Source organism: Pelodiscus sinensis, chromosome 1, assembly GCF_049634645.1.
Source record: "Pelodiscus sinensis isolate JC-2024 chromosome 1, ASM4963464v1, whole genome shotgun sequence".
Classification (NCBI taxonomy): Eukaryota; Metazoa; Chordata; order Testudines; family Trionychidae; genus Pelodiscus; species Pelodiscus sinensis.
The window spans coordinates 310,460,400-310,486,990 of NC_134711.1; the positions used below are offsets into that span (position 1 = coordinate 310,460,400).

Genomic DNA, 26,591 nt, shown 5'->3' on the forward strand with positions numbered 1-26,591 from the left:
TTTACCAGGAAAGTGCAATGGAGGCGTGAGACATTGTTTAATATTTGTATAATACAGCTCAGAGGCCCCATCATGCTGGATAATACGAACATAAGAATGGCCATATTGGGTGAAACCAAAGCTCCTTCTAGCCCCATATCCTGTCTTCCGACAGTGGCCAATGCCAGGTGCTCCAAAGAGAATGAGCAAAACAGGTGATCATCAAGTGATCCCTCCTCTCACCCATTCCCATTTCTGGCAAACAGATGCTAGAGACACCATCCCTGCCCATCCTGGCTAATAATATATGTATGATAAAATTTAGACACAATGTAATTAAAATGAACACAGCAAAAGCTCATTCCCCTTGGTGTAACTTTATAGTTTTTCTCTTTATTTATTCATTTACCACTCTTCAATAAAGAAAGAGATGTGGGGCATTTGATACCTTGAAAGAAAAGAAAATTACAGCAGGTTAAAGACAACCATGGTGGAGTCTTGTGAGAGGATGGAGAGGAGAAAGGAAAAGAAAAATGTCCTCAGGCTGACTAGAGAGAAGCTCAAATGCTCGGAGACAGCTGCCAACTCAGGACAGCCGAAAGGGCTCCCCACTCTCACAGCTCATTTTAGGAGGATGAAGGCAGGACTCAGTCCCAGGGCCAAAGGGTAGAAGAGACTAAAGGCCAAATCCTGGTAAAGTAGAAGTGGAAACAGTGGGAGGCTCTAACTCATGCTGACAATAAGGAGACCATCCTACTAGCTATCTGTCTAAATTAATTAAAGGAGCTTTTATCATGGCCATGATGCCATTGGTCAAGAAGACATGATATGTAATTAAGCACTGGCTTCGAAGCAAAGTTGTGGACTCCTCATCATTAGAGGGTTTTAAGAGCAAGCTGTACAAATGCTTCTCAGGAATGATTTTTCTTGGTTTCGTTGGTTCAGGCTCAGTGTAGTAATCTGGACTACATGACCTCTCAAGGTGCCACATTTTTGTGACTCTATTATTCTATGCCTAGCATAACTCATGAAATACAATACCATAGGACCAGAGGAGCTCCCTCCCCCCCCCCCCCCCCCCCAGCTGATGTCCAACTAGACTCTCAAACATTACAGCTTTTATCTTAACAAATGAAACTGGAGATGTCGTGGTATTTCACTACTAAGGGAAGTTGGTCATCCACCAACTAACTCCATGGAAGATATGGGGCTATGTAATGATGTGTGTAACAGAGTCCATTACTAGCTGAGCTTGGAACTGATTTGCCAGAGATTTTTGCAAGCCTAGGAACTAGAAAGCCACCAGTTCACGTGTTAGTATGTGTGGAGTGGGGTTTCTTTCTTTCCTTTTGAACTGAGGGTGTGTCTACACAGCAGTGTTATTTTGGAATAATGGCTGTTATTCCAAAATAACAATGCGAGTGTCTACACAGCAATTCTGTTATTTTGAAATAAATTCCAACTTCTGTAAACCTCATTCCACGAGGAATAACACCTATTCCAAAATAGCTATTTCGGAATAGCAGTAGTGTGGACGCTCCACTGCTACTATTTCCAAATAGCTCCTCCCCAGGGCTATTACTCTCCAATGCCTCCTGGGGCTCTAAATTGAGGTATCATGTCCACATTAGGGAAGCCTGCCTCGGACTAATTTTAAGGCTTCCCTGTAGTGGAGGTGTGCTATTTTGAAATCAGCTATTTTGGAGTATTTCTTCTGGAATAGCTTATTCCGAAATAAGTGGGCAATGTAGATGTATCCAGAGAGATTTCTCAATGCAAGATTCAGAGGCCTTATGTGGAGAGTGTTTCCACTGAGACCTGCTGTGCACACAGCTGGTATATGTAAGCTATCAACTCATTACTGCTTGCCTTGCCTTCACCTACCTTTTCCTTCTGATTGTTCTATCACAGGATGCAGCAAATAGGTGTTTTAGGATGTTAACCTCTTTAGGACAAGAACTGACTCTTACTCAATAGACAGCACCCAACACAATAGGGCTCCAATCCTGATTGGTGCCTCTTTGTTATTGTGATACAAACAATAATGTGTCAGGTCTCTTCTGTCATCTTCTGGGTTCTACTCCTGAGTGCCCAAGAAGCTCAACTTACCCATTCTGTAAAATGGGGACGGTATTACTCCACTTCACTGAAGTGTTTACTAAACTGGTGTTTGTAAAGATCTATGACTATCTCCTATGGAAAAACAACTATGGGCCTGAATTTACTCACTGAAACTGATAAAAGTCCTTCTGTGGACTTGAATAGTAATTGAATCAATCTCTATAAGTGTCATTTTTATTTCTCAAGACTATGGTGACACTTGATTTTTGGTTGTTTGTTTTCAGAAGAAACAGGAAATTAATTAGGCCAACATTCAAACTGTCTTAGAACCGGCAATTATGATAATTTATTACCCAACAGTTGTCTTGGAAAAACATTTATCAAAACTGCTCAATATTCCTTTCTAATACACAAATAAGGGTATTTTTAAATACATGTACAGGTGGACGATCCCTTACAAAAGCATTCAGTCAGACTATCTGTAGTAATGATTTCTTTTTGGAGCTTTGCCTGGACCTGTTTTAAAAATCTATTTGCTTGGACTTCAAAGGAACTTGGACTTCAAAGTTTGTAAACAAAACTCTTATAATTTTTAACATATGGATCTATTTGTTTTTTGTGAAGAAAAATTGGTGCCCTGGGGCCCAGTAAACTATGAGAAACAATAATGAGATTTCTGCAAATTGTGATGCATAACCTTATCACTAGGGTATACAGGAATAACGTGGGGATTTGGGATCTTTACAATAAACTTGCGCCGATGGTTCAATAAATAAAACCTTGTGAGCATGTCAGTTCTGAATTAACACACTGAAGCAAAGTATCAGGGGGTAGCCATGTTAGTCAGAATCTGCAAAAGCGGTAAGGAGTCCTGTGGCACCTTATAGACTAACCTAAGTGTTGGAGCATAAGCTTTCGTGGGCAAAGACCCACTTCGTCAGATACATGCTGAAGCAAAGCTGAAATAAACAAAACTCCCAGTTATGTCATTGGATATCAGTACTTTCCCTTGCTGCCCTATCCCATTTTTCAGTCTCTCGTTGTGTCACATCTAATCTTAGGGATGCCCTGATCGTGGAAATGCAGGATGGGGCCCACAGCCCGCAAGCACTTGGACACAGCACCATCTCTTAATTGATAGGCCCAATTTTGTGCTTATTTACATCAGCGTAAATCAGGAGTAACTGCACAGAAGCCTTTGGAGTTGCACTGCTGTGAAACTGATGTAAAAGAGAGCAGTATTTGCTCTGTAGCTGTAGCCCAACCAAATAAATCAAACTTTCACAAAGCTACTGTAACCCACGCGTCACTGTCCCATGTGGTGACAATTGGACTACTTACAAAGAGAGAATGAATTTGATCTACAGCCTTAGCTGAGAGCCAGCTGGCTTTTAGCTCAAGCTATAGACGTTCATGCGCTAAGCTCCAGAGGTCCCAGGTTCAGTTGCGTTACACTATAAATACTGTTATAGCTCCAATGGCAGTTAATATACCTAATGCCATAATTAGATCATTGGACCTCACTATCATTAATTCCCCAGCCTTCGCTATTTGTACTAAAGATCTTTACAAAGCAAATGAAAAGTTGAGCTGCTTAATGATAATTTTTTAAAGTTCCTAGTTTCCGTGGGAGAGGAAGGAGCTACTTAATGATTGGATTAGACACCAATAACTATTACACCAGAAGGGATGACTAGGAGCATGGGATTTGAACCCAGAGGGAGAAACTGCTAAAAAAGAATTTGTAAACCATGGTCATCAAAAGGTTTGTACAAGAGTAATCAGTGGGAATGTGTAATGGGAAATCTTTCTGGGGTTTCAGAGGAGATCTTAAACATGCAGAGTCAAGCTGCCTGAAAATCCAGATGCAACAAGAACTGTCATTATTATGTTTGTTTTAGTTTTTACTAAAAAATCAAAATGGCAACACCCCACAATATATGAGAAAACACAGGGCACCCATCCCCATATGCCTTCATGCTCATTCAACCCATGTTATACAAATAATATATCATAGATGACAGGTATAATAGGCCAAGACTCCCCTAAGCCAAACTCTGTACTTTCCCTTGCTCTGCCTTTTACCCCAAGCTACCAGGAGCTCAGCTGTGACTGGAAGACTGCAACCCCGTGGTGGGACCCACATTGGAGCCAGCTGGTGGCCTGACATTGGGACTAGCCAGAAGTCCAGTGTTGGGGGTGGTCAGTGACCCAGCATAGTTCAACCAGGGCTCCTCCAGACATATTAGGGGGCTCTCAGGGCTCCAGTGGAGGGAGACAGTAGGCATGGGAAGGGGAGGAGCCATGTGGCTAGCCTCCCTGAATGGTGGGCTCACACGACACCCATTCAGTATATATATAAGGGAGGTCTTGTGCAAGTCCCTCTATGCCACTAAAGCTTTGCCACAGAGCTCTGCAGGGAAAGGGACTGCTCCCCCTTCCAGTGCCTGATGGAATAGTACTCTTCACCCACTTCTAGTTGGCTGGTGCAGAGGGGATCAGAGGAGGTGGCCTCTTATGGAAAATGCAATAGACAATGGCAGAAAATAATAATCTTTCTTTGCTTCCCAACCATTACTTGGATTTAATAGAAATTTATTATTTTTATTTAATTATTGCATGTATACGGTAGCATATATGTGCCCTAATCAGGGATCAGGACCCATTCTGTGCTATGCTTCCTAAGCATTGGCCCATGGCTCCCCATAACAGCAAAATCATTGGTTATGCCACTCAAGCAGTTTCTGGATTTCATGGGACTCGGTTATATTGTAAAATATGGAACTTTTGAAAGACACTGCAGATTAAGGCCTTGAAGAGTGCTGAACATCTACCTCTGGGTTTGATTTGTAATGGTGTTGTGGGTGCTCAGTACGCTGTATTGAAAAATTTTTCTGGACTGATATCCATCTGTTACAATGAGCCATTTTCCATATCTTTTTAAAAATGGATCGGAATGCGTGCTGATTGGTTTTAGCTCTTTTAGGAAGTAGATGCCACCTTAATTACTATTGACATCAGCACAAGAAAATTACCAATGCAGTATGGCTCTTAGGCAGAACTCTTTAATCTCAAAAATAAAACAAAAAGTCCCAGTGGATCAAAGCTTTTGATCTGAGGCATTATCTGATTCCAAATACACTGTATGCTGTATTAATTCAGTGCATAATTTTGCCAAGGAGTTCTTTGCATAGACCTACTTTCAGGCCTTCTAATAAGCTCTCTGAAGCAATGCTCCCATTTTTATTCCCACCCTTTCCATAGATTCTTCGGGTACGTCTAGACTACAGGGTTTTGTCGACAGAAGTTTTGTTGACAGATACTGTCGACAAAGCTTCTGTCGACAAAGAGCGTCTAGACTACATTCAGTTCTGTCGACAAAGCAAGCTGCTTTGTCGACAAAACCCTGTAGTCTAGACACAACCCTACATGCAATAACACCTTCTGTCGACAGAACTCTGTCAACAGAAGGCGTTATGCCTCGTAAAATGAGGTTTACCAGCGTCGACAAAACAACTGAGTTCTGTCGACGTTATGTGGACAGAACTCAGCGGTAGTGTAGATGCAGGTATAGTTTTGTCGACAAAAGTCCACTTTTGTCGACAAAACTCTGTAATCTAGACACACCCTTCCTTGTGTGACTGAGGATTTGCCTACATTACCAACTTTTACTGCTGTAACTATAGTTAAAGCAGAAAAGAAAAAAGAAAAAAAGCCCAAACACACAAACTCTAGTGTAGGTGCAATTATTCTAGTATAAAAGTTCCTATACCAGTAGAGCATACTGTAGTTCAGTGAAGCAAAAAAAGCGATACTGGTATAAAGCACAGAATACTGTTATAATTGTGTCTACCTTAGTGGTTTTACTTGCATAATTATATTGATTTAAAAAAATAACAGACATGACTATTCAGTAACAATACCCAATTCTCTTCTAAAGAAGCAGCAGCCACTGGATTTCTTTGTTTCTCCATTTGTCCCTTTCCCTCTAGGGATGAAATCAGGTTCCTTGCTCCCAAACCTTAATAAATCCCTCCAAATGTATCACGCTATTTGGGAATGTGGGATTTTCAAGTCTTGCTTTAAATTTGAACCTTTCTGCTGGCCTCTTTACGCCTCTGTATTTGTAGGAAATAGATGGCATCAGCTTGTGATTGTCTCTTTCTTTGCCATCCATTGCAGCTAAACTTTGACATTTATAGTATCTGTGAGAAAAATACACTTTTCTTCCTGTGTTAGTTGGGAAATATCAGGCATGTTTTTGGCGGTAATTTTTTTGGGGGGGGAGGCTGCTCTCAGAAGATCATAATCTCTTTCCACTGTTTTAGAATGTGTTTTCTGCATATCCAGATGGCGTGCATTACTATGTAAACAGGGGCCAGAGGTACATTAGAACAGAGAAATAGTCTATCCATGTCCTAGCTTCAAGTCCGTCCAACATCAGCTTCTTCAAAGGTGTGTGCCAGACACATGTAGTTGTGGAAGAGCTCACCTCTGGTATTAGGGTTTCTATTTTTATTTCTGTTTCATTGTCTACTTCTTTTTTATTTTCAGTCGTTCTAAGCTATTTATTTGAAGAGGGGTCACTGTGGCTGGTAAGAACAGACTGAGATATAGTCCATTGTTTAACTATGCCTTTGTCTTTCCTTCCTAGGGCATGGCCTTTACACTTGAAGAGAGGCTACAACTTGGAATTCATGGTCTGCTTCCTCCATGCTTCTTGAGCCAAGAGGTTCAAGTTCTCCGTGTCATGAAAAGCTATGAGACCAAATCCAGTGATCTAGACAAGTATGTTGAAAAAGTCTTCTTCACTTTCATTTTTTGGCTGGGATTGTGGATTTTATGACCCACATGGAGATGGGAGGATCTCCCTGTTTTAAGCCTGCCAAGTTCAGAGCTCTTGTTCAGAATCACTCTTCCAGCTTCTGTTAACTAGCAGAGTTTGCCAGTTGTGTCTTTTCTAGCCTGCTCATTGTCTCCTCTGTTCACTCCAGTTATCTCCCACAGTACATATGGCCCTACACACCACATGAGCACCACCACAGTGGTTCACTTAACTCTACCCATCTATCAGCATGTTCAGTAAAATGCCTTATGGAAGAACAAAAAGAATGTGCCTGCTGATACGTGACATATTAAAATCCTATGCAGTGCTAAACACTTGCTTCTGCTCCTATTCCTAACCCACCATCACATTCAATATTGCTCAGAAGTAAGGTTAAGATGTGGTCACAGATATTTTTAGTAAAAGTCACAGACGGTAAACAAAAGTTCACAGAAGCCCATGACCTGTCTTGAACACTGACACTGTGGGAGGGGCTGATAGCTCTTCCAGCTCCACCACTGTGGCAGGAGCTGATAGTTCTTCCAACACCACCACTGCAGGCAGTGAGGCTGTAGCTGAAAAAGTCAGAGGCTCATTAAGGTCATGGAATCTGTGACCTCTGAGACAAAATTTCATCCTTACCCATAAGGGTTACTGTGGGAAAATGTTACGTGATTCCTTTCCACAGTGGCTGTGTGTTTTGCCTTTACTTCTGTACTGTTGCTGGCCTGGCAACTGAGAAATTCAAACAAATTGTACCCTGCTCACCTGCTTAGCACCTCTGCTGCATTTTATCACAAATGTATCACAGACGTAGGCACCAGTCTTGCACTGTGTGGCATGCAGGCAGACTGTGAAGACTGTGAGGAGCCCAGCAGTTTGTCCACATGCTACACATTGCAGGATTAGGCCCTGAACATGGAGTACTGCTGAGCTTGCACATTTCCATTATAAGTGTGTCATTTCCAGTAACTTAGAATTTTTCAGACTTTCAGTTTTGTTGCTGAAATTTGACAAATTCATTCTTAGCCAGGGAATCATTTTCAGGAAAGAAAAGAGATATTTTGACATTTAATTTATTAGCAAATCCTACATCCTACACCAAAAATAATATGGGATCATCTAAGACTATGTCATAATGCATATGCACTGGTGGACAAAGTTTGGGTTACAGAGATGCCCTTACTTCTTATTATCTAATTTTTTAAATTATTATTATTTTAGTGCTTCTGTTGTGATATGTAATTTAACTCTCCAGTATTTTTAACACTAATATCCTTCCAGACTCTTTCTAGGGGGATAGGCTGATGGGGGTATGTAAGATTTGAAGGCCGATGTATGTTGCAGACTGTGGGTGGATGGACAGGAGTTGAGGGTAAGATGGAGCATTTTAGGAATATGAATCTATTGCAGTTTGCATATGTGTAGTCCTTAAAATATGAATGGCATCCAGACCACTTGGTAGATTAATTCTAGCACCAGCCTTCATAGCCATGCCTTCAGCATTCTTCTTCTGATCCTCCTCATTAGAAAAGTTTGTTCTACAAATCCAGATCCAGAGGATACTTCAGGTTTTGATTTTCTGAAGAACTGAACATGCACTTCTCCTGTCGAAGGCAACAGGGCTAAAGATGCTGAGTATTGCAAACTTGAGCTGCTTATCCAGAGACTAGTACTTGGTCCTTGTGGGAGTGTCCTACATTCTTAGCGAGTGAGATGTTATGAATCTAGATACCGTTGACTTCTTCCGTCGTGCACAGCATTGGTGGAATTGTCCACAACCAGGTTCTTTGATGTGTCTGGTTTTTTTTTCTTTTTAAGATACATTATTCTTATGACACTGCAAGACAGAAACGAGAAGCTTTTCTACCGAGTGCTGACCTCAGACATTGAGAGATTCATGCCTATAGTTTACACTCCCACTGTCGGTCTGGCCTGTCAGCAGTATGGTCTAGCTTTCAGAAGGCCTCGGTGAGTAAACTGACCATTTTTTCCTTTCTTTAAGTGGACATCAGTGTGCCTTTGTGTTGAGCACCCCTATTTCTGGGGGTGGCCCAGCAAAAATAAAATGTGATTCTTAAACAAAAGACGGGTAATCCAACAACTTTAGGAGGGGTGTGTGTGCATGTGCGTGTGCACATGTGTGCGTACACGAGTACAGAGGGTGGTTTGTTCTGAAACGGTATTGTACAGTCTGTGTAACTTAGCTACAGATGTAACTTGAAGCGAGACCCTTCGCCTCCCGCCCTCCTTTCGCATCTGCTCTCTCCATAGTATTGGTCTTCTTTTGGCAGTACCACCTTTGAGGAACATTTGGGTTTTAAAAACCTGTTGGTGACTCAGAGAACCTGCACGGTTTCATATGCCCTGTAAGATTTCACAGCAAAATGCATTTTAGGGGGAAATATTCTGCCTGATTCCTTGCAATAATTGAACTTTTAAAAATAAATCATTCTGACTAGATAATGCTCTAATTAGAGTGGTTCACTGTGTGGGTGTTAGTGCTTTCCTGAAAGTTCAGTCGTGAAGATTTAGTTTTCCTATAAAGTGTCATATTTTTCCATTCTTCAAATATATCACTAGGCTAAAAACATAAGCTTTACTATAAAGACTTGCAGTACAAGCCTATCATCATCTAATAAAGGAATGGAATAATAATAATAATTATAGGGTGTGTCTGGACTGGCAAGATTTTGCACAAAAGCAGCTGCTTTTGCGCAAAAACTTGCCAGCTGTCTACACTGGCCGCTTGAATTTGCGCAAGAGCACTGACTTTGTAATGTACAAAATCAGTGCTTCTTGCGCAAATACTTTCACACTCCCGCTCGGGAAAAAGCCCTCTTGCGCAAGAATACTTGCGCAAGAGGGCCAGTGTAGACAGGGAAGAACTGTTTGGCGCAAAAAAAGCCCCGATGGCTAAAATGGCGATCGTGGCTTTCTTGCGCAAAATCGCGTCTAGGCTGGCCACGGATGCTTTTGCGCAAAAGCACTTTTTGTGCAAAAGCATCCGTGCCAATCTAGACGCGCTTTTGCGGAAATACTTTTAATGGAAAAACTTTCTAGATGCAGACACATAGTGCTTTCTATTTTCACCCTTACTGCACTACCTCTCATGGCAGTGAAGAGTATAAGCCTCAGTTGCAGGTGGGGAAACTGAGTCACTGGGAAAGTCTACACTGAATCTGAGAGTGATTCTCCCAGCCTGGATCTGCAGACTCATGCTAGCAGGCTTGTACTATGGCTCTGAAAATAATGTACAGACAGTGCAGTATAGGCTGGCGCTTGTGCTCTTGACACCTGCAGGGAGAGGGAAACTGCCCAGCCACAAGCCCTGCTACCACAAGTCTGTGAATCCTGGCTGGAATATTCACTTCTGTATGAGGAAGGCCTTGAGAGAGCCTGAAGATCTTTTCCACAAACATTGAAAAATAATCAATTTGGGATAAGATTGTTTTGTGCTTGTGTAACCCTTTTGCCAGGTTGAGCCAGCAGCCGCCAGGGCCAGCTTCAATATCTATCAATCTAAACATAGAACCAACTCGGGCTCCCCACCCAGCAACCTGGGAAATTCACACAGCACCGGAGTGTCTCTGAGAGGCAATGCTTCCCCACTCACAAGCACAGAATCTGAGTGTAGGAAAGGAAAGAAACATTTAATAAAAGGAAGGAGGGAAGTTAGCATTAACTAGGGGGAAATACTGCAGAGTTCCATAAACATAAACCATGAGTAAGAGACCCACCCCCGGCAGGTTGGGCAGTGTCCTTTCAATCTTAGGCTCTTAAGTCCAGCAACCCAAAAGTCCCCCTTCTCATGTCCACCCTTCTCTTCACCCCCTCTCAGTTTCCGTTGTGTTCAGAGGTACATCTGCAGAGTTCACCTCCCACCCTGGATGAGGGGGGTAGGCAGGCAAAGAGGCATTGTACTAGCTCTGCTGGCCACTCATCATGCCTCTGCACACCGTCCTGTTGGCTGTCAGTCACCATCTGCTGGATCCACTTCTTGGCCGTGACTTCTGCACTTCAGTCTCTTAGTCTTTCCAGCTCTTTTGCAGGCTGGACAGAAACACTGCCCCACCTCAAGTGATTTCAACTCCAATCGAGCTATTTAAAAATAACAAAGGGGGCTCCTCGTGAAGCCCTCTCTGTTTTTTGAACAGTGGAGAGAAGCAGGTTGAACCAATATTACAGCAGACCCTTGAGGGCATCCAGTCTGCTGATTAGGAATCTGCCCTCCCCTCTTACTTTCACTGGGCTCTGACATTTGAGCCCTTAGCCAACTGAGGCTCTTTAAACAGCAAGTGGCTGCTCCTTTGGGATAGGTTAAGCACAGTCTTTCTGTATTCCCACAATAATTACAAACATTGGTGACCATATTTCACTTTCCCTGCATTCAGTACTAGCATAATTTGTGATCCAGACCCAGCCAAGTTGATTACACTGAGCAAAATACTGCTCCAGCATCTGACTATCTAGCAAATCTAAGCAAAACAGGAGCAACCTGTATTTACATAAGCACGCCAGGGTCTCTTCTCCCCTCCCCGCTAGCTGACAGGGAAGCAATCATTCAGACCCTGCTTACACTTATGATGCCATGCAGAAATGTAAGGCAGTGGAGTCCCCAGCTTGCTGCTTGATGCGTGAGCAAGCAGGTTGAGGTGGGGGCATGGGCAGTCTGGAATGGAGGCGCAGGGAGGCTAAGCCTCCTCAAACCTCATGCTGCTGGGCCAATTTGGGGTCCTGGCCAATTTGGGGATCCCTGGAACCAGGGGGTGTCTCTGGGCTTAGAGCTGTGCTGCTGCAGCCCGCAGCTGGAAGGGCAGGGTCTCTGGTCTCATAGCTCTGGAAGGGCCAACCTCTCTACCCTCCCCTGCCCCAGCTGGGACTACAGGGTGGGAGGGAAGCTGAGAGCAGCGAGTGGGATGTGACTTTGGCAGGAAAAGGCCAGGCCTCAGTTGGAAGAGGCAGAGCAGGGGGCTAGCCTCCACAAGGGGAAGCTTTACCTGCCACCCCTGGGAGGGGAGACCGTTAGTTTCCATGAGCCTCAAACTCCCTGGCCAGCGTTGCTGTGCCAGTATGCAGTAAAGAAGGTGAAGACATTTGTGCCAACAGATTGCTTCCACCTCCCTGCCCTGAAAAACAGAGGAGTGGGAGAAGGGCCTGTTTGTGCTGCCCCCTACATGTGACAAGAGATAAGTCTCTGGCATAATCTACCCTTAAAAATTGGATTGACTTAGCCACCCCACTCAGAGCTATGGAAAATGTTGTGCTCTGAGTGTAGTACAGGTTGGAACTGCCTAGTCTGGCACCCTCAGAACCTGACTGGTCCTGGATGAGGGATTGTGCCGACCAGGGGAGGTCATATCTAGCCCCCTGCTACCACTCTCCTCCCCGCCCCCAGCACTGGATGGGCCACCAGCCTCCCAGTTGGCTCCCTCTGCTTCCACTAGCCCTGCCGCCCTGCCAGTCCCATCCCCCCCTGCTAAGCCAGGCAGCACAGCTCCCAGCCCCGTGAGGCAGCCCACCTGGAGTGCGCTGGTCTCCCGGTTGCACTGACCGGCCCAGCTGATGTGCACCAGCCTACTGCCCTGCTGGGCAACCCTTCTGTCACACGCTGGGTTCTCTATCCCGCAGTCCAACTGCCACATGCCAGCTACAGCCCCGTCAGGCAGTCCAGCTGGGTCACGCCTGGCAGCCCAGCTGCGTGGAGACCAGCTGCCAGCTCTTGTCCAGCAACATCTGTGGTCCTTCCAGATGTTGCTGGACAAAAGAGTCCCAGTTTACAGAGGTTCAACCTGTAGTTAGGTCAATCTTACCTCTGGTATAGACATGGCTAGGTCAATGGGTTAATTGTTCTGTTGCCTTTGGAGAAAAAAAACCCTTCCAACAACATAGGAAGCATCTACACCCTGATGCTACAACTAATATGCCAGTGTTCTGTAGCCATATCCTCAACCTAGTTTTGAGGGATTAGGGAAAGATCCTAAAGTAATCCTCCTCCCCAATCTCTCTAACTTGCAGCACTCTGAGACAATGACTGTTGTACTATTCACAGCACCTTTTCACCAGCCAAGGTTAGAATTGGGAGCTCCTGACCTTCAGGCCCATGCTCAGACTGGTAAACTACTCTGCCTGCATCTTTGATCTGATTAATTTAAAGTCTACATAACATACCGCAAGGTCAAACCATGTCTTTGACTTCTCCTCAATTTTGTTCCCAATCCCCTTGTTATCTCAGGCTACGCTACACTGCCAGCTTTCTGCGGAAGAGGATATGCAAATTGCGTTCGCATTTGCATATCTACTTCCAATTCTTTTTGCAAAAGAGGTTTTGTCGATAAAAAGCCCCATGTAGACAGGGCCATTTGTCAGAAAAAAACCCTCTTTCATAAGGTCCTGTAAACCTTGATTTTTGAGGAATAAGTGATCTTGCGAAAGAGGGTTTTTTTTCCAACAAATGGCCCCATCTACACTGGGCTTTTTATTGGCAAAACCTCTTCTGCAAAAAGAATCGGAAGAAGATATGCAAATGGGAGCACGATTTGCATATCCTGTTCCACAAAAAAAAAGGCATTGTGGCCGTATCCTTATCAGAGAAAGGAGCAGTGTTTTACCTCACATGAGACTTTGTGCCATTGTTGTTTTGGAGAAATTTCCTTCCTGAAACTCATTTTTAAAAACCCTCATTATTTTGCCCTTGTGGTTAGAACATCTGGTGTTCCATTGCAAAGAGGCTCTGTTGTCAAAGTGAGGCAAGGAACTGTTGTGGATTCCAACCCATGGCTTCTGCAGAAAAGGGCAAACCATAGCACCCTGACTGCAGTTGACTTTTTAATTTACAAAGGTTACTCTTTCTCTTCTGATATACTGCACGCTGCAGTTTTCAGTTTTTATTTTGATAAAGGTTGTTTTCCCAAATCATATTTACATGTAGCCATTCTTCCAAGAAGAAAAAAATCTGTTTTATTATTTAAAGTGATGAGATTCATATGAGAAACATTCATTTTTTGTTGTTCTTATTTGGATCAGATTATAATTGTGTGGTAGTAAAAATGTCCTGTGGAGCAATGGAGTTAGATTGAAGGGGTATTTGGCTCAGTGCTGCATGCCATTTCTCCTTTGAAATCATTGAGACCAGCAGAATTTGATGGGAGCGGGGGAATTAAGGTTTAACTCTTGCAAAGAATTTGAGTTGCTACCACTTGCAGTACTGTTCAGCTGAACTGTGCAAGTAAACTGAAATGGTATATCTGAGAAGAATGAAGCTCTCTAGGATCACAGGCAAATTTTAGTCTTGCCCTGTCTCAAAGCCATGCTGATAAAAGCCCAGTTATGCTGGGTAGGACATATTATTAGGATGCCTGAATATTGACTCCCTCAGAAAAAAAACTGATGCCTCCAGAAAAAAAAATGGAATCAAAGCCACCTCAGAAAGTGCTACCAGGACAATCTCAGGAATAGTACATGCTTCGGTGCAATAAAACTGGATGTTCTTGGGAAGGCTGCATTAAATAGAGGAGTATGGTGCCACTCAGAGTTTTCCAAGCCTTCAAAGAGGACAGAAATAATTGATGCTCACCAATGCCTTTGTCTGTCTGGTAAGCTCATGAACATGTATGTCATGCTTTGGACTTCAGAGTCACTCCAGAATCCACAGCTCAGGAGAAAGTACATTGAAACAAGGCGTAGAAAAAAAGATGATCCAGCAGGGGACATGTGACCTGGACAAGATTCTACACAGTAGTAGTGCAACCTGTCCCAGGCAGTGCTCAGAGCCTGCTGCCTGCACTCTTTCTCCCCACCACAGACAATTGGCTCCGTCCATCTGGGGATGAGCCTCAAGACACCAGAGATGTGCTGCCCCCTGAAAGCCAAGATCTTTTGTGACTTTGGATCCTGATGTCAGCCCTCTGGCAGGCCAGCCACAGTCCTGCCCTGCTGCATTGGACCAATTCCTGCCCTGCATCGGCAGAATCCAATTTCCAGCCAGAAATCTAGGCCAGGGCTGAACAGTCAGATGCCCTGAAGAGAACTTTGGCAATTATTATTTGTTATTATTGCTGGCAGACCACTTACCATCCTAAAGATTGGGAAGGGTCTCACGGAGAAAAAGTCACACAAACGTACATTTAAAAAGTGATCAGGACTTGTCTGGGAAATGAACAATAAGCAACTACTCCCACAGCATCTGCACCAGCCAGACCAACAAGGCCCAGGCTTCTGTGTGCTGTTGGCAGGCTGGCCAACCTGAGGGGGAGAAACAGGAAGACTCGTGAAGATATGTTTGCAGAACTCACAGCTGAGTCAGAGGAAAACCAGGCTGTCTGAGAGGTAGAGACTGTATAGGAGGACCTAGCAGGAGAGTCAGATGCAGCCGCTGCCCAGAAAATTGTGGTAGGAGCCAAGGACAATATTGCACTGACCAAGGAAAACATGGTAGTAGTAGCTAAGGCCATCATCACCATAGCAAAGGAGAGCATGGGAAACAACAGAGAAATGCAGAAGCAGCTCATCGACATTGAGCCAGAATGCCCTCCTGCAAAACATGCTCCTTTTAGACTAGCAGGCCCTCCTGTCCTGTACTTTGGGATCCAGCTTTGTCCTTCAGCCTCTGGGCAATGCTGAATCCTAGGACCAGCAGCAACCCCTAGCTGTCAGATCCCCACAGCTCCCCACAACTTCCATTCATCTCTCTGACCCAACATCTGGACTCTGGGAACACTTGAACCAGGGAGTTCAGCTCTTTTGAGCCCTGCATTGTCCCAGCCACTTTTGAGCCATGGCACCCAACCCCAGAAGCCATACGGACAAGAGAACCAGAGGCAAGATGTATACTTGCCTGTGACTTCATGCCCTCCCTGCCTCCCCCCAAAACTGTTATATTTAGACTGTTCTTGTTATTGGACTTTGCTTTCTGTTTGTGCTGTTGCATTCATTAAAGGATTTTGTATAAATGGTTATTGTGCAGACTGGTGACGTGTTTTCAGATACAAAGATAGGATTTTTCCAGAGGTGTCATTAAAACTTTTTTATTATTTTTATTGTTATTTTGTAATAAAAACCATTCACCGTATAGCCATTGTGAATCATCACTGCAACTAACACAGAAAATCCTATAAATAAGGAGGGAATAATGTAGGGGGGGTGCAAAAGCACACAGGGAATGCTAAACTTAAACCACACACATACAATACCTTAGTGTTCGCATTGTCTGTATCCCAACGCAACCCCCACAGACTAGCATATTCAACCATAAGACTCAAAATATGAACAATAGGCATTCCTTATAGTATTCCCCCAATTGTTTGTGTTTCCCTATGGGATGCCTTGCTGATTGCTCAAACCTCCAGGCAAGTTTCCACACTTCAGCCTCCCACCCATCTGTAAGGCTTTCCCCTTGTTCACACAAATCTTACGCATAACACAACATGCAGTTATAATGATTGGAATATTTTTTTCTGCTGCTTTAAACCAATTACATAAACAATGCCCTTTCAAACAGCCCATTGTAAGTGTCACTACGTTCTCCAACTACTGTGGTGGTTGAGCCTTCCCAAAAGGGAAGGGCAGAGCCCCCACCCCCTCCATGGCCTTGCTCCTGTCCCTACTCCATCTCTTTCCTCTGCACCTGCCTGGGATGAGGGGGCCCAAGAGCAACCCCCTGCCACCATCCCCTGGGACCTTACCCACAGCAGGTGAAGAGTCTGTGGCTCCCCATAGCTGCATGAGTATCTCTTACCACAACCTAGCTCCAACAGGAGGACAGCCCTTGGAGCCACAGCCAGATCATGGTAAGAGCCACCTGGGCAACTGTGGGAAGCTGCAGACCTTCCATTCACCCTGGGCTGGAGACATGGGCTGGGGGCTGCTCTGATTAGGGAGGCTCAAAGGAGCAGCTTGAGGTCAAGCAAGGGTTGATCAGGGCTAGGAGATGCAAGAGAATGCCTTTGCTGGCTAAGGGAAAGGTGCCAGCTAAAAAAAATGGTGGCTACGTATCTGGGTGGAAGGAGATGCAATCAAGATGGCAGGACAAGTGGGACATCAGGGATGTAGCAGAAGAGATTTCTCTGTGAAGGAAATAAAGGCAGGAGGGCTTTGGCTATGGAGGAGAGGGTTAGGGAAACCACAGCAGGGAGCAGAGCTCTTGTCACATGGCATGAGTATTGTTAGTCAAGAATTTGGGCCAAGAGGGCAAGGAAGAGCAGTGGGAGAAAGGCTGATAGGGAAACTGAAAATAAAAGAGATGCCATGGGTTGAGGTTTCAAGAACCTCTCAGGAAAGAGAATCAGAGCTGTTAATTTAGCCCAAGTGACTGTTTGTGCTTCTCAATGTCAGGAGAAATTACTGTGGGATAAGTACCATGCCAGGGTGTATAACAAGCAATAATGGGATGAAAGCGAAAGGAAAAAGAGAATTTGATTATCGTGAGGTAAGATCTGTTAGGCTGTGGAACATTCTCTCAAGGGAAGTCGTGGGCGCACCAGGGTTTGGGGAGGCTTTTCTAAGTAGAACCAAACAAAACATTAGAAAACGTAAGTGTAGGAAACAATTTTGTGCCCGCCAAGGCGATAGTAGTTAGGCCATACTAGCTCTTTTCCATCTATGCGTGGGGTGAATAGATGAAAATGTTTTAACATTAATGCCGTAGTTCTGACATGTAATGCTGTATTGCTGATGTGCAGAGTCCTGAAGATAAACTGCTAAGCATAGTCTCTAGCAAGCAATACACATCTTAGGCATGTGACTTTTGAAAACATAGCCATTAGTGTTTGTGTATCTGATACATGCAATTTAAAATGGAGATAAGGACAGTTTAATAAATATATCCCCTTAGGCAGGATTGGATGTGCCAGATCAGTCTTCATTTAGCTGAAGGCAAATTGCCCTGATACTGTATCAGTATTTTTCTTTCCTTTTTTGTGCTCTTTGTCACACTTAGTCCAAGTTCTTCACGTATCCATGGGGCTCCCTGCAGTGCATTCTAAAAGTGTAAGTGTGGGTCACAGTGGAATTTTCTCAGCATGAGGAGGAAATACAATCAGGCTGGGATTTAGTTTAACTTCCCCAAGCAAACTTGATCTTGCCTTAACCTTCACATTAGCACGTAAAATGAATAAAGGGTGTGTGCTTCCCGGGTTTAATAGATGAAGTCCAATTTTGATATAGTGTACTGCTGCTTACGACAGTGCATACAGTACACTATGCACTGCTTGTGTCCCTTTGCAATGCTTAATGTGGGTACACTGGTATACTCTTCCCCTCTTTGATTCTCAATTGCCTAGATGTTATCTGGTGTCTCTCATGCTGTGAGAGCTGGGATTGGAGGTCACAAGTGCAGAACAGGTTAAGGAATGAACTCTGCTTTCTATCTGACTTTGAACCTGTGGTTCATTCTGCACGTCAAGTGAGGGCCGTGTATAAGAGTCTATTCTTGCAGCTGATTGGATGGTAGATGGGATTCCTACTGTCTTGCCAGAAGCATGACTCTGATCCATCCACACCTATGTATTTACATAGTACGGCAGAATACTCACTTAATGACCTAATATTTTCACAGATCAGCACTGATGATGAACCATTGAGAGCTGCGGTTGCTTCAAACATGCAAAAACCCAGGCTGTAAATCTTCAGAACTGCACAGATTTTAACCACACATTTAATAGGAGCTCTGTGGCTGAATTTTCCTACAGCCCTTTAAAATACAAGGGTCATTCCCAGAGTTATATTTAAAAATACGGCAATTGCAGTTGCTGAAAATTGAGGCTGAATAAAGTCTTCAATTGAGTCTTGAAACCCCAGGGGAACTGTACTATTGAATATCATAGTATGAAGCATTCCACTGGGATTGGCAAAGGGTACGCGAAGAGCACTTAGTAGCAGGGCCTACTCATGAGAGAGATTAGGCCTGAATAATGATAGAAATGTAGCCGTGTTAGTCTGGTGTAGCTGAAGCAAGAAGATGAGCTTTCGTGGGCCAGACCCACTTCCTCAGATCAAATAGTGGAAGAAAATTGGCACGATTTGGTATATATGGTTGTGCCAATTTTCTTCCACTATTTGATCTGAGGAAGTGGGTCTGGCCCACGAAAGCTCATCACCTAATAAACCATCTTGTTAGTCTTTAAAGTGCTACATAGTCCTGTTTTTTGCTTAGGCCCGAATAAGTGCAACTAATTGCGATCAGACACAGGCATGCTGCTCATTATCTCTTGTTGATCAGAATTCAGAATGGAATTAGGGCATCTGGTCCATCCCTCTGCTGCCTCACAAGTGTTCTGTCTGATGTTTGTCGCTCTCAGCCCCTGCCACCAACTCCTCCATTTCAGAAAACGAGAGAAGAGCCATTTTCTAATGTCCTAAATTAGGATGATGTCAAAAAGGTTGATAATTATGTGGAAAACTATGAATTGGATCAAAAAGTCATGACAAAGTCTCCTACCCTGCCATGGGTTCTCCCCTTCATAGAATCCCAATTAGAGATGCAAGGGGGTCCATGAATATTGCGGGAGTCTGGCCATGCCAAAGAAGTTGTAGGATCATGGTCTCCATCAGAAATACTTGTGCACTAATTAGTACAGATAATCTGATTGTTTGTTTTTTTACATTGTCTTGACTAATTCATAAACAATATTTGAAATGCTCGTTAGTGTAAATCTACTTTCAGTCCTCAGGATCCTGGAAGTTTAAATATGTGCGGCTTTTTATAGTGAGTTTTGGAAGGTGCATGTTCTGAGGCTGATATTATATTCTGGTTTAACCACCTGAAACCTGCAACGACAGCTTTAGAAATGCTTACATGAGTAGTGAAGGCAGCCTTGTTCCCTCTCCCACAAATGGATTATTTCAAGATTTATTTTGCCCTATAAATCTCTGAATAGAATAGAATAGAATAGAATAGAATAGAATAGAATAGAATAGAGTTGACTCTTGGATTGGATTGTTTGTTTTTTCATTAGTATCCACATACTACTATTTCCCAGAGTTAGAAATAAATCTGACAATTGACAAAAAGTCTTCCATCTATGTGTAAACAAGCCTATAAAATCACTGCATTGCCATGTTGATTTTGTGCAATTTGATGACTGATTATTTAATATTTGGACAAATAAGTGCATATTAAAACATAATGCTTCCAAAGACTGTATCCCAGAGGGATGTTCTAAACTGTAGCTTTCCAAAAAGAGCCTGTTTTGAAGTTTATTTCAGAGCATCTAATCTGGTTACCACAGTGATTACAAAAGAATAATCATAATAATAAGGGGTATGACATGATGAGAAGGCTCTGAAGCCTAAGCTGAACAATGTATCGGTTTCATGTTTGATTTTGAAAGGATAAAGGGCCAGAGACTAGTATTCTACCCACACTACACTGCATCACCAGAAAAAAATACCCCCAAATTACCTGAAGAGGATCCATCAGTCGCATAAAGCTAGGACAGAGGATGGAGTAGTTCACATTATGCAGTAGCCAGCCGAGTAGGCATGGCTGAGGCAGCCCAGATGTCCTGCTGATCCCCGGTTGCTACTATATGGATCCCTTTGCAGTTGCTGGCAGTCAGCAATGGACTGTAGGAGACCAGGTTTGGTGCACAGCCAGCCTAGAATCAGAGGAGATAAAGTGGCTTAAAGCCACCTTTGTAGCCCATTTGTGAGCTCCATTGGGTAGTCCTCAACTGCAGCCAGGGATCTGGCCCATAATTTTATAAGTAACGGCTTTCCCCAGATTCCTTACCTCATCTGTACGAAATCCTGCTCCTGCTGGAGTCAAAACATCCATTGACTGAATTAGGGCCAGGATTTTACAGTCTTCCTTTTTGGACAGTAGCATTGAATTGTGATGTATTTCAGTCGGCCCTTAGCCACAATGGTTTAGGTGTATTTATTTCCTGTAATGCATATTTCTCTGCTGATATCAGATCTGATCAATTAGCTTTTGTCAACAATAAGGCCCTGCTTGCAGTCAGACCTGAGCACCATCCCTATAATAAACCTCTGATTCTTCACATTATGTTTATAGCAGACACATTGAAAAGTTAGATACAAGCATAAAATACTCAGGTGGAAATTTGTAACAACAGTATTTTTTTCTTAAAATCTGGAATGCTGTCACATAATTAGGGTTGCCAGGTGTCCAGTTTTGAACCTGACAGTCCAGTATTTGAGCTTCCTTTCCAGGAAACAAATTGAGAAAATACCGGACATATAAATGTCCGGTATTTTCTAATTAAATAAGTTTTATTATTATCATTCATGAGTATCAGTATGTAGTTGCGTACTGCCTGGCTGGTAGACAGGCTTATGTGAGCGTGTCTACCAGCCAGGCAATACACAACTACACAGTAGAGGGGGGCAGCGGTGGGGCAGGATGGAATCCTTGGGGCCGGACTCACCCATGCGCTCCACTGGGACCATGCACAGGACTGGCAGCACCCCGGGATCGATGTGCGCTAGGGCCAGCCCTGCTTCCTGCCAGGTGGCTGCCCCCCGCTCTTCCCCCCAGCCAGCCCCGCTCCCCCCGGCCCCCTCCTGGCCAGCCCCACTCCCCGCCGGCCAGTTCTCCCCCAGCCAGCCCCACTCCCCCCAACCTCCTCCCAGCCAGCTCTGCTCCCTGCCAGCCAGTTCCCTCCCCCCGCCCCCCCCCCCCGCGCGCCCAATCTCCCCTGGCTAGACCCTCTCCTCCTGGCCCCCTCCCGACAAGCTCTGCTCCCGACTGGCCAGTTCCCTCCTCTCTCCTCCGCCAATCCCATTCCCCCCGCAGCCAGCTGCGCCCCCACCCCATCTGAGATCAAGTGTGTCCAGTATTTTTGTCAAAACCATCTGGCAACCCTAATTACAACCCCAGAAACAGAGACACACAAAGCATGCTGCTCCTTTAAAAAACAGAGAGGCTCAACTCTACACTTTATTGTAGGATGGCTGGTTGCCTCAGCCTACTCTGATTGCATGCTTCCCTAAAGAATTCTCAGGTTGCCTGCATATAGAAACAGGAAGACACCCGAGAAGTTAAAGACACAGAGCACAGTTTTAACAAAATTTTGATACACTGCAATTCTCTGTTTTGTTAATCATTTTGGTCCCAGTCCTGCAATTCACTGTATACAGGAAGAGCAGTGCCTTTGTGTAGAGCACTATTGACTTCAATGAGACTATGTGCACAGTGAAATGTAATGGTCTGTGATATACAGTAGGTCAGATTGGATGATTCAGTGGTGCCTTGGAGTCTATGAATGTTCATAAGTGCTTGTAGGACCAGGGGCTTTGCATGACCATTGTGATCAGGTAGCATTTGGCTCCCTGCATTGGTGTGAATGGCTACCTAGAGAATCAGTCACATTGTCTCTGTTTCTCTCTTGTAATGCTGTAGCATAAGGTGCTCCATTAATTGCTTATATATGAAGCGCTTTGTGTTCTTCATGTTCCAGCAGCTAGATAGCAGAGCCCTCAGTCCAGCTACCACATCCCTGTGTGACGCACCACATATTTCTATTGTTGAATATTGACATGTTTAAATGTAGAAACAGATACCCCTCTCTTACTTGATCTTGCTTTTTCCCCCCTCTGCCGCGCGACTAGCCCTTCTAGGGGATTTATAAGTTTGTTTTGTTTTCCGGTCCATCTTGGGTATTTACATTTCCAGTGACTGTGGTTTCTGAGCCCCTCACAGTCCTTAATGTAATGTATTTATTATCACTATATGTATTATGGTAGCACATAGGAGCCCCACTGACTGATGCTGCAGAAACACAGTATTAGATGTCCCCGCCTTGAAGAACTCACTAGACCTGAGCCAGCCCCAGGGTGACATCTGGATCATGGCACGTCTCCCCGCCCCTTCCCCCAACCCTTAGAGCCACCTGGAGCATGTCCCTTGGCACTCCAGTAGCAATTTAAAGGACCCAATGCTCTGGGTGCCACTGCTGCAGTTGCCACAATAGCAGCAGCAGTAGCTGGGTGCCCTGAGGCCTTTAGAACTGTCAGGCCCTGGGGCAATTGCCCCCTCTCCCCCGCCATTGGTGGGCCTGCCTGGATCCTAGTGTCCCCAGAATTGGGGAAGAAGGGCTCCCCGGAACAGCTCTGGCTCCAGGGGATATTGGGAGAAGGGATGGTTTCAACTGGGCCCCATTTTGCCCTCTTCCTCTAGTCCAGGGCTACTCAACATTGGAAGCCACAGGGGCCACAATGATACTCACAGCACATGCCAAGGGCTGCAACTTAAGTGTGGTTGCATATATATGCAAATAGCTTCTTTCACACTGATGGGCATGAATACAAAGATTAAGGCAAGACAGCACAACACACAGGCTCCATTTAAGTCAGTTCTTCTGATATTAATAAAATGCAATATTTACCTGATTTCCACCCATATGACAGCATTATTAATGAACAATGACAGTCCAGGAATTTAACTACTAAAACACATATCAACAGAAGACAATTATATTGACTATTTTTTTGTTTTGGCTCCCACCCACGGGCCACATGTTGAGTTCCGCGTAAACCTAAACCGCACCACGGGCTGCAGACAAACAGGCCACAGACCGCATGCAGCCCACGTGTTGAGTAGCCCTGCTCTAGTACAATATTCTCTGCTTGGGTTGCTTCATTTTCCACTGGCTGGAGTCTCACAGACACTCATGAGGCCCGACAGTGCTTTTATTCCCATTTTACAGACGGGAAGCCAATACACAGACAGCCTAGATGACCCACCCAAGGAAATCTGTGGAGTAGCAGGGACTTGAACCTAGGCCAATACTATGCCAATGACTTAACTGGTATTGTTGTTAATAGTCTGTCTTTGAAAAACCAACAGCATCTTATTAAATTAAAGCAGAAAATGAACATTCTTATTTGCAAACATCTGCTATGCTCTTTTCAGGAGTCCCACAAAACATGAACCACGCCAAACATTATTTTTAGAAAAATCAGCAATAAACTGATGTTGTTTCCTCTGCCGGGTATGGCGTGTGTTCTGTCTTCTTAGGTTTGGCCTATTGGCAGGAAGCTCTTCGGGGCCAGGGCTGTCTTCCTTTCAGGTCTTGCACAGTGCCAAGAACATTGTCCAGGTCTAATAGATACCAGTATGTTTTGGATGGCTCACATAATAAGTAACTAAATGCAGGCAGAAGGTTATGCTTCACAGTTTATTTGGAGAGCACCTCAATGAATGGAAGCAGAAAAAAATAATGAAAGTATAAAGTGACAGACTAGCTCAGACTTGTTCTTGAGAATCAGATTAAGTTTATTATCCCCATTTCACAGGTCTTGGAATTGAGGCATAGAGGGATTTAGTCACACAGAAAATCTGTGTCAATGACAAAAATGGAACATAGGCTTCCTGGCTCCCAGTCCTGTGTCTTTTAGCCATGAAACTAACCATTTGCTGAGGGAAGATTTGGGAAAGAAGAAAAAGTAAAATCTTATTGTTCTCCATACAGATCATGTGGGTTAGGCAGGCTGAATGGATGAGAGGCATGTTAGAATCAAATAGTGTTCTTCATCCCTGAGCAGACTAGAGTGAAACCAGAAATAAGGAATCAGTTGAATATAAAACCAGTGCCAACTGCCCTTCTCTAAACCCAGTCATAAATGCAGATTGAAGAAAGGCATGTGACCTTACCTCCCATGAAGCTAACTCCTTCCCGAGGTTATTGTTTAGCTGGGAGAATGGCAGAATTTGTACATCCTGACTGGACTCAGTTAATTTTACTGCAGTTAATTTTTAATCAGCCATGGTTATCCTTCTCCTCCGCCCCGCTCATGTTTGGCTTCTAGCTATCCACATATATATTCACTTTGTTTATTTTGGGGGTGGGAGGAACCACACATTGCATTATAGTGAGGTATGCTTAGAATGGCAAATGAATACAAAAAATGAGTATGTCAGAAGAACTGCACATGCACTGTACTGAGTTTCCACGAGCAGTTTGAGCAATGTCACTGACTTTTGTTAATTAATTTCATTCTCATTAAGTGCCAAGTAGGCTAGTGTGAATATTGCCTAGTTATCTTTTAATTTCCAGGAAGCAAAGTACTGTATGTAACCCTAGTCCAAAGAAGAATAGAGAGCATTCCAGAAGCAGGAGCCTGCCGTTCAGGCTATGTGCTTTCTTCTAAGTGAAATTTATCTTTCTGTAACACCAATACTTCCTGTGTACTGTGTGGTGGCATTAAATAGCTACGATGACTTCTCAATACATTAGTGAGTAACTTTGTCTTTCTCTATATCCCATCTGAAAAATGACTGGAAAAAAGACTCTGCCTTTCATCCACTCCCTGCCTGTACTCCCATCTGCTGACGTTAGAGACACAAATAAGCTTTTACTCTGGTTAGCCCTATATAGCCAGTGCAACTCAGATCCTGAGCTAGATGCTGTCCCTGCTTGTGGAGCCATCAACATAATTGTTTGCTGGGTTCCACTGACAGAGCTAGTCACTTACAGCTGGGCAAACCCAGAGGACACTTAATACTAAATTTGTGGAAAGTTATCATGCATATAAGACTAGCCACTAAATCTGGCTCTTGGTCTGTAAAGTCACATATAATGCGCGCAACACTCAGCCCAGCCACCTCAGAGGAAGGGGGGCGGGGCGGTGATGTACACAGCCAGCGGGCGGGGCCGTGTCCATCACCGCCCCCTTCCCCTCCGCCGCCGGGGCCCAGCTGAGTGGCGCTCAAGCTGCACCGCTCAACTGAGCCCCGGCCAGAGAGGAAAGGGGGTGGGGCGCTGATATACATGGCCAGGGGGCATGGCCGTGTATGTCACCGTCCCCACTTCTCCTCCCGCCGTGGCACTGAGTGCTGCGCCCCTCAGCTGGGCCCCGGCAGGGGAGCGAGCGGCAGCAAGCAGCCATGGATGGGGAGCGCAGACCCGAAATGGCCGCTTGCCGCCGCTTGTTCCCCCACCAGGGCCCAGCTCAGCGGCACAGAGCACCATGGCGGAAGGGGAAGGGGGGCGGGGTGCTGACGTACACGGCCAGGGGGCGTGGCCATGGACGTCAGCATTACAGACTCACAGACACTGGGCTACTATATATGGGTATGTCTACACTACCCCGCTAGTTCGAACTAGCGGGGGTAATGTAGTCATCCGCAGTTGCAAATGAAGCCCGGGATTTGAATTTCCCGGGCTTCATTTGCATGAAGCCGGCCGACGCCATTTTTAAATGCCGGTTAGTTCGAACCCCGTGCCACACGGCTAATCCCGGGCTTCATTTGCAACTGCGGATGACTACATTACCCCCACTAGTTCGAACTAGCGGGGTAGTGTAGACATACCCTATATGATGCCGAGTAAACTATTTTACATGGCTCCGTCGATGGAGCCATGTAGTCTAGATGTACCCGTAGTTTCAGTTTTTTTACATTTCCAGTTTTTCCTGCATATTCAAGTGTTGATTACCACAGAAATTATCACTATAATTCTATTTCCTTTGTTTAGAAAACCATGGTCTTGTTTTATCAAGACTCTAGGGCACGGGAAAATTCCTTTTGACTGCTGCCAAAAGCAACTAGTGACTGTAAAAAGATGTATAATCATCTGTTTTAATTGTTCTTAAATTAATCAGTGTTTTCCAGTTAGTTTTGTTCATGCAGAAATGTTCTGGGATTTGAATAGGTATGTTTTTTTCAAATCCCTATGAAATATCACCTTTGTAGCAGATGCTTTTATATTGGAAGACAAAACCAAGAAATGATCTGAAATTACCTGAGCTGAATAGCTTTTGAAGC

General features: G+C 44.4%; 1 protein-coding gene across 2 annotated transcripts in view; it reads left to right on the top strand.

The window, feature by feature from the left end:
* ME3 (malic enzyme 3) overlaps positions 1–26,591 on the top strand; it is a 164,621-nt gene that overhangs the window by 71,152 nt on the left and 66,878 nt on the right. For both annotated transcript variants that reach the window (XM_075919399.1, XM_075919400.1), the window contains exons 2-3: positions 6,695–6,828; positions 8,687–8,836. In XM_075919399.1, the coding sequence (XP_075775514.1) occupies positions 6,695–6,828; positions 8,687–8,836 (284 nt within the window). The remainder of the gene's footprint in view (positions 1–6,694; positions 6,829–8,686; positions 8,837–26,591) is intronic.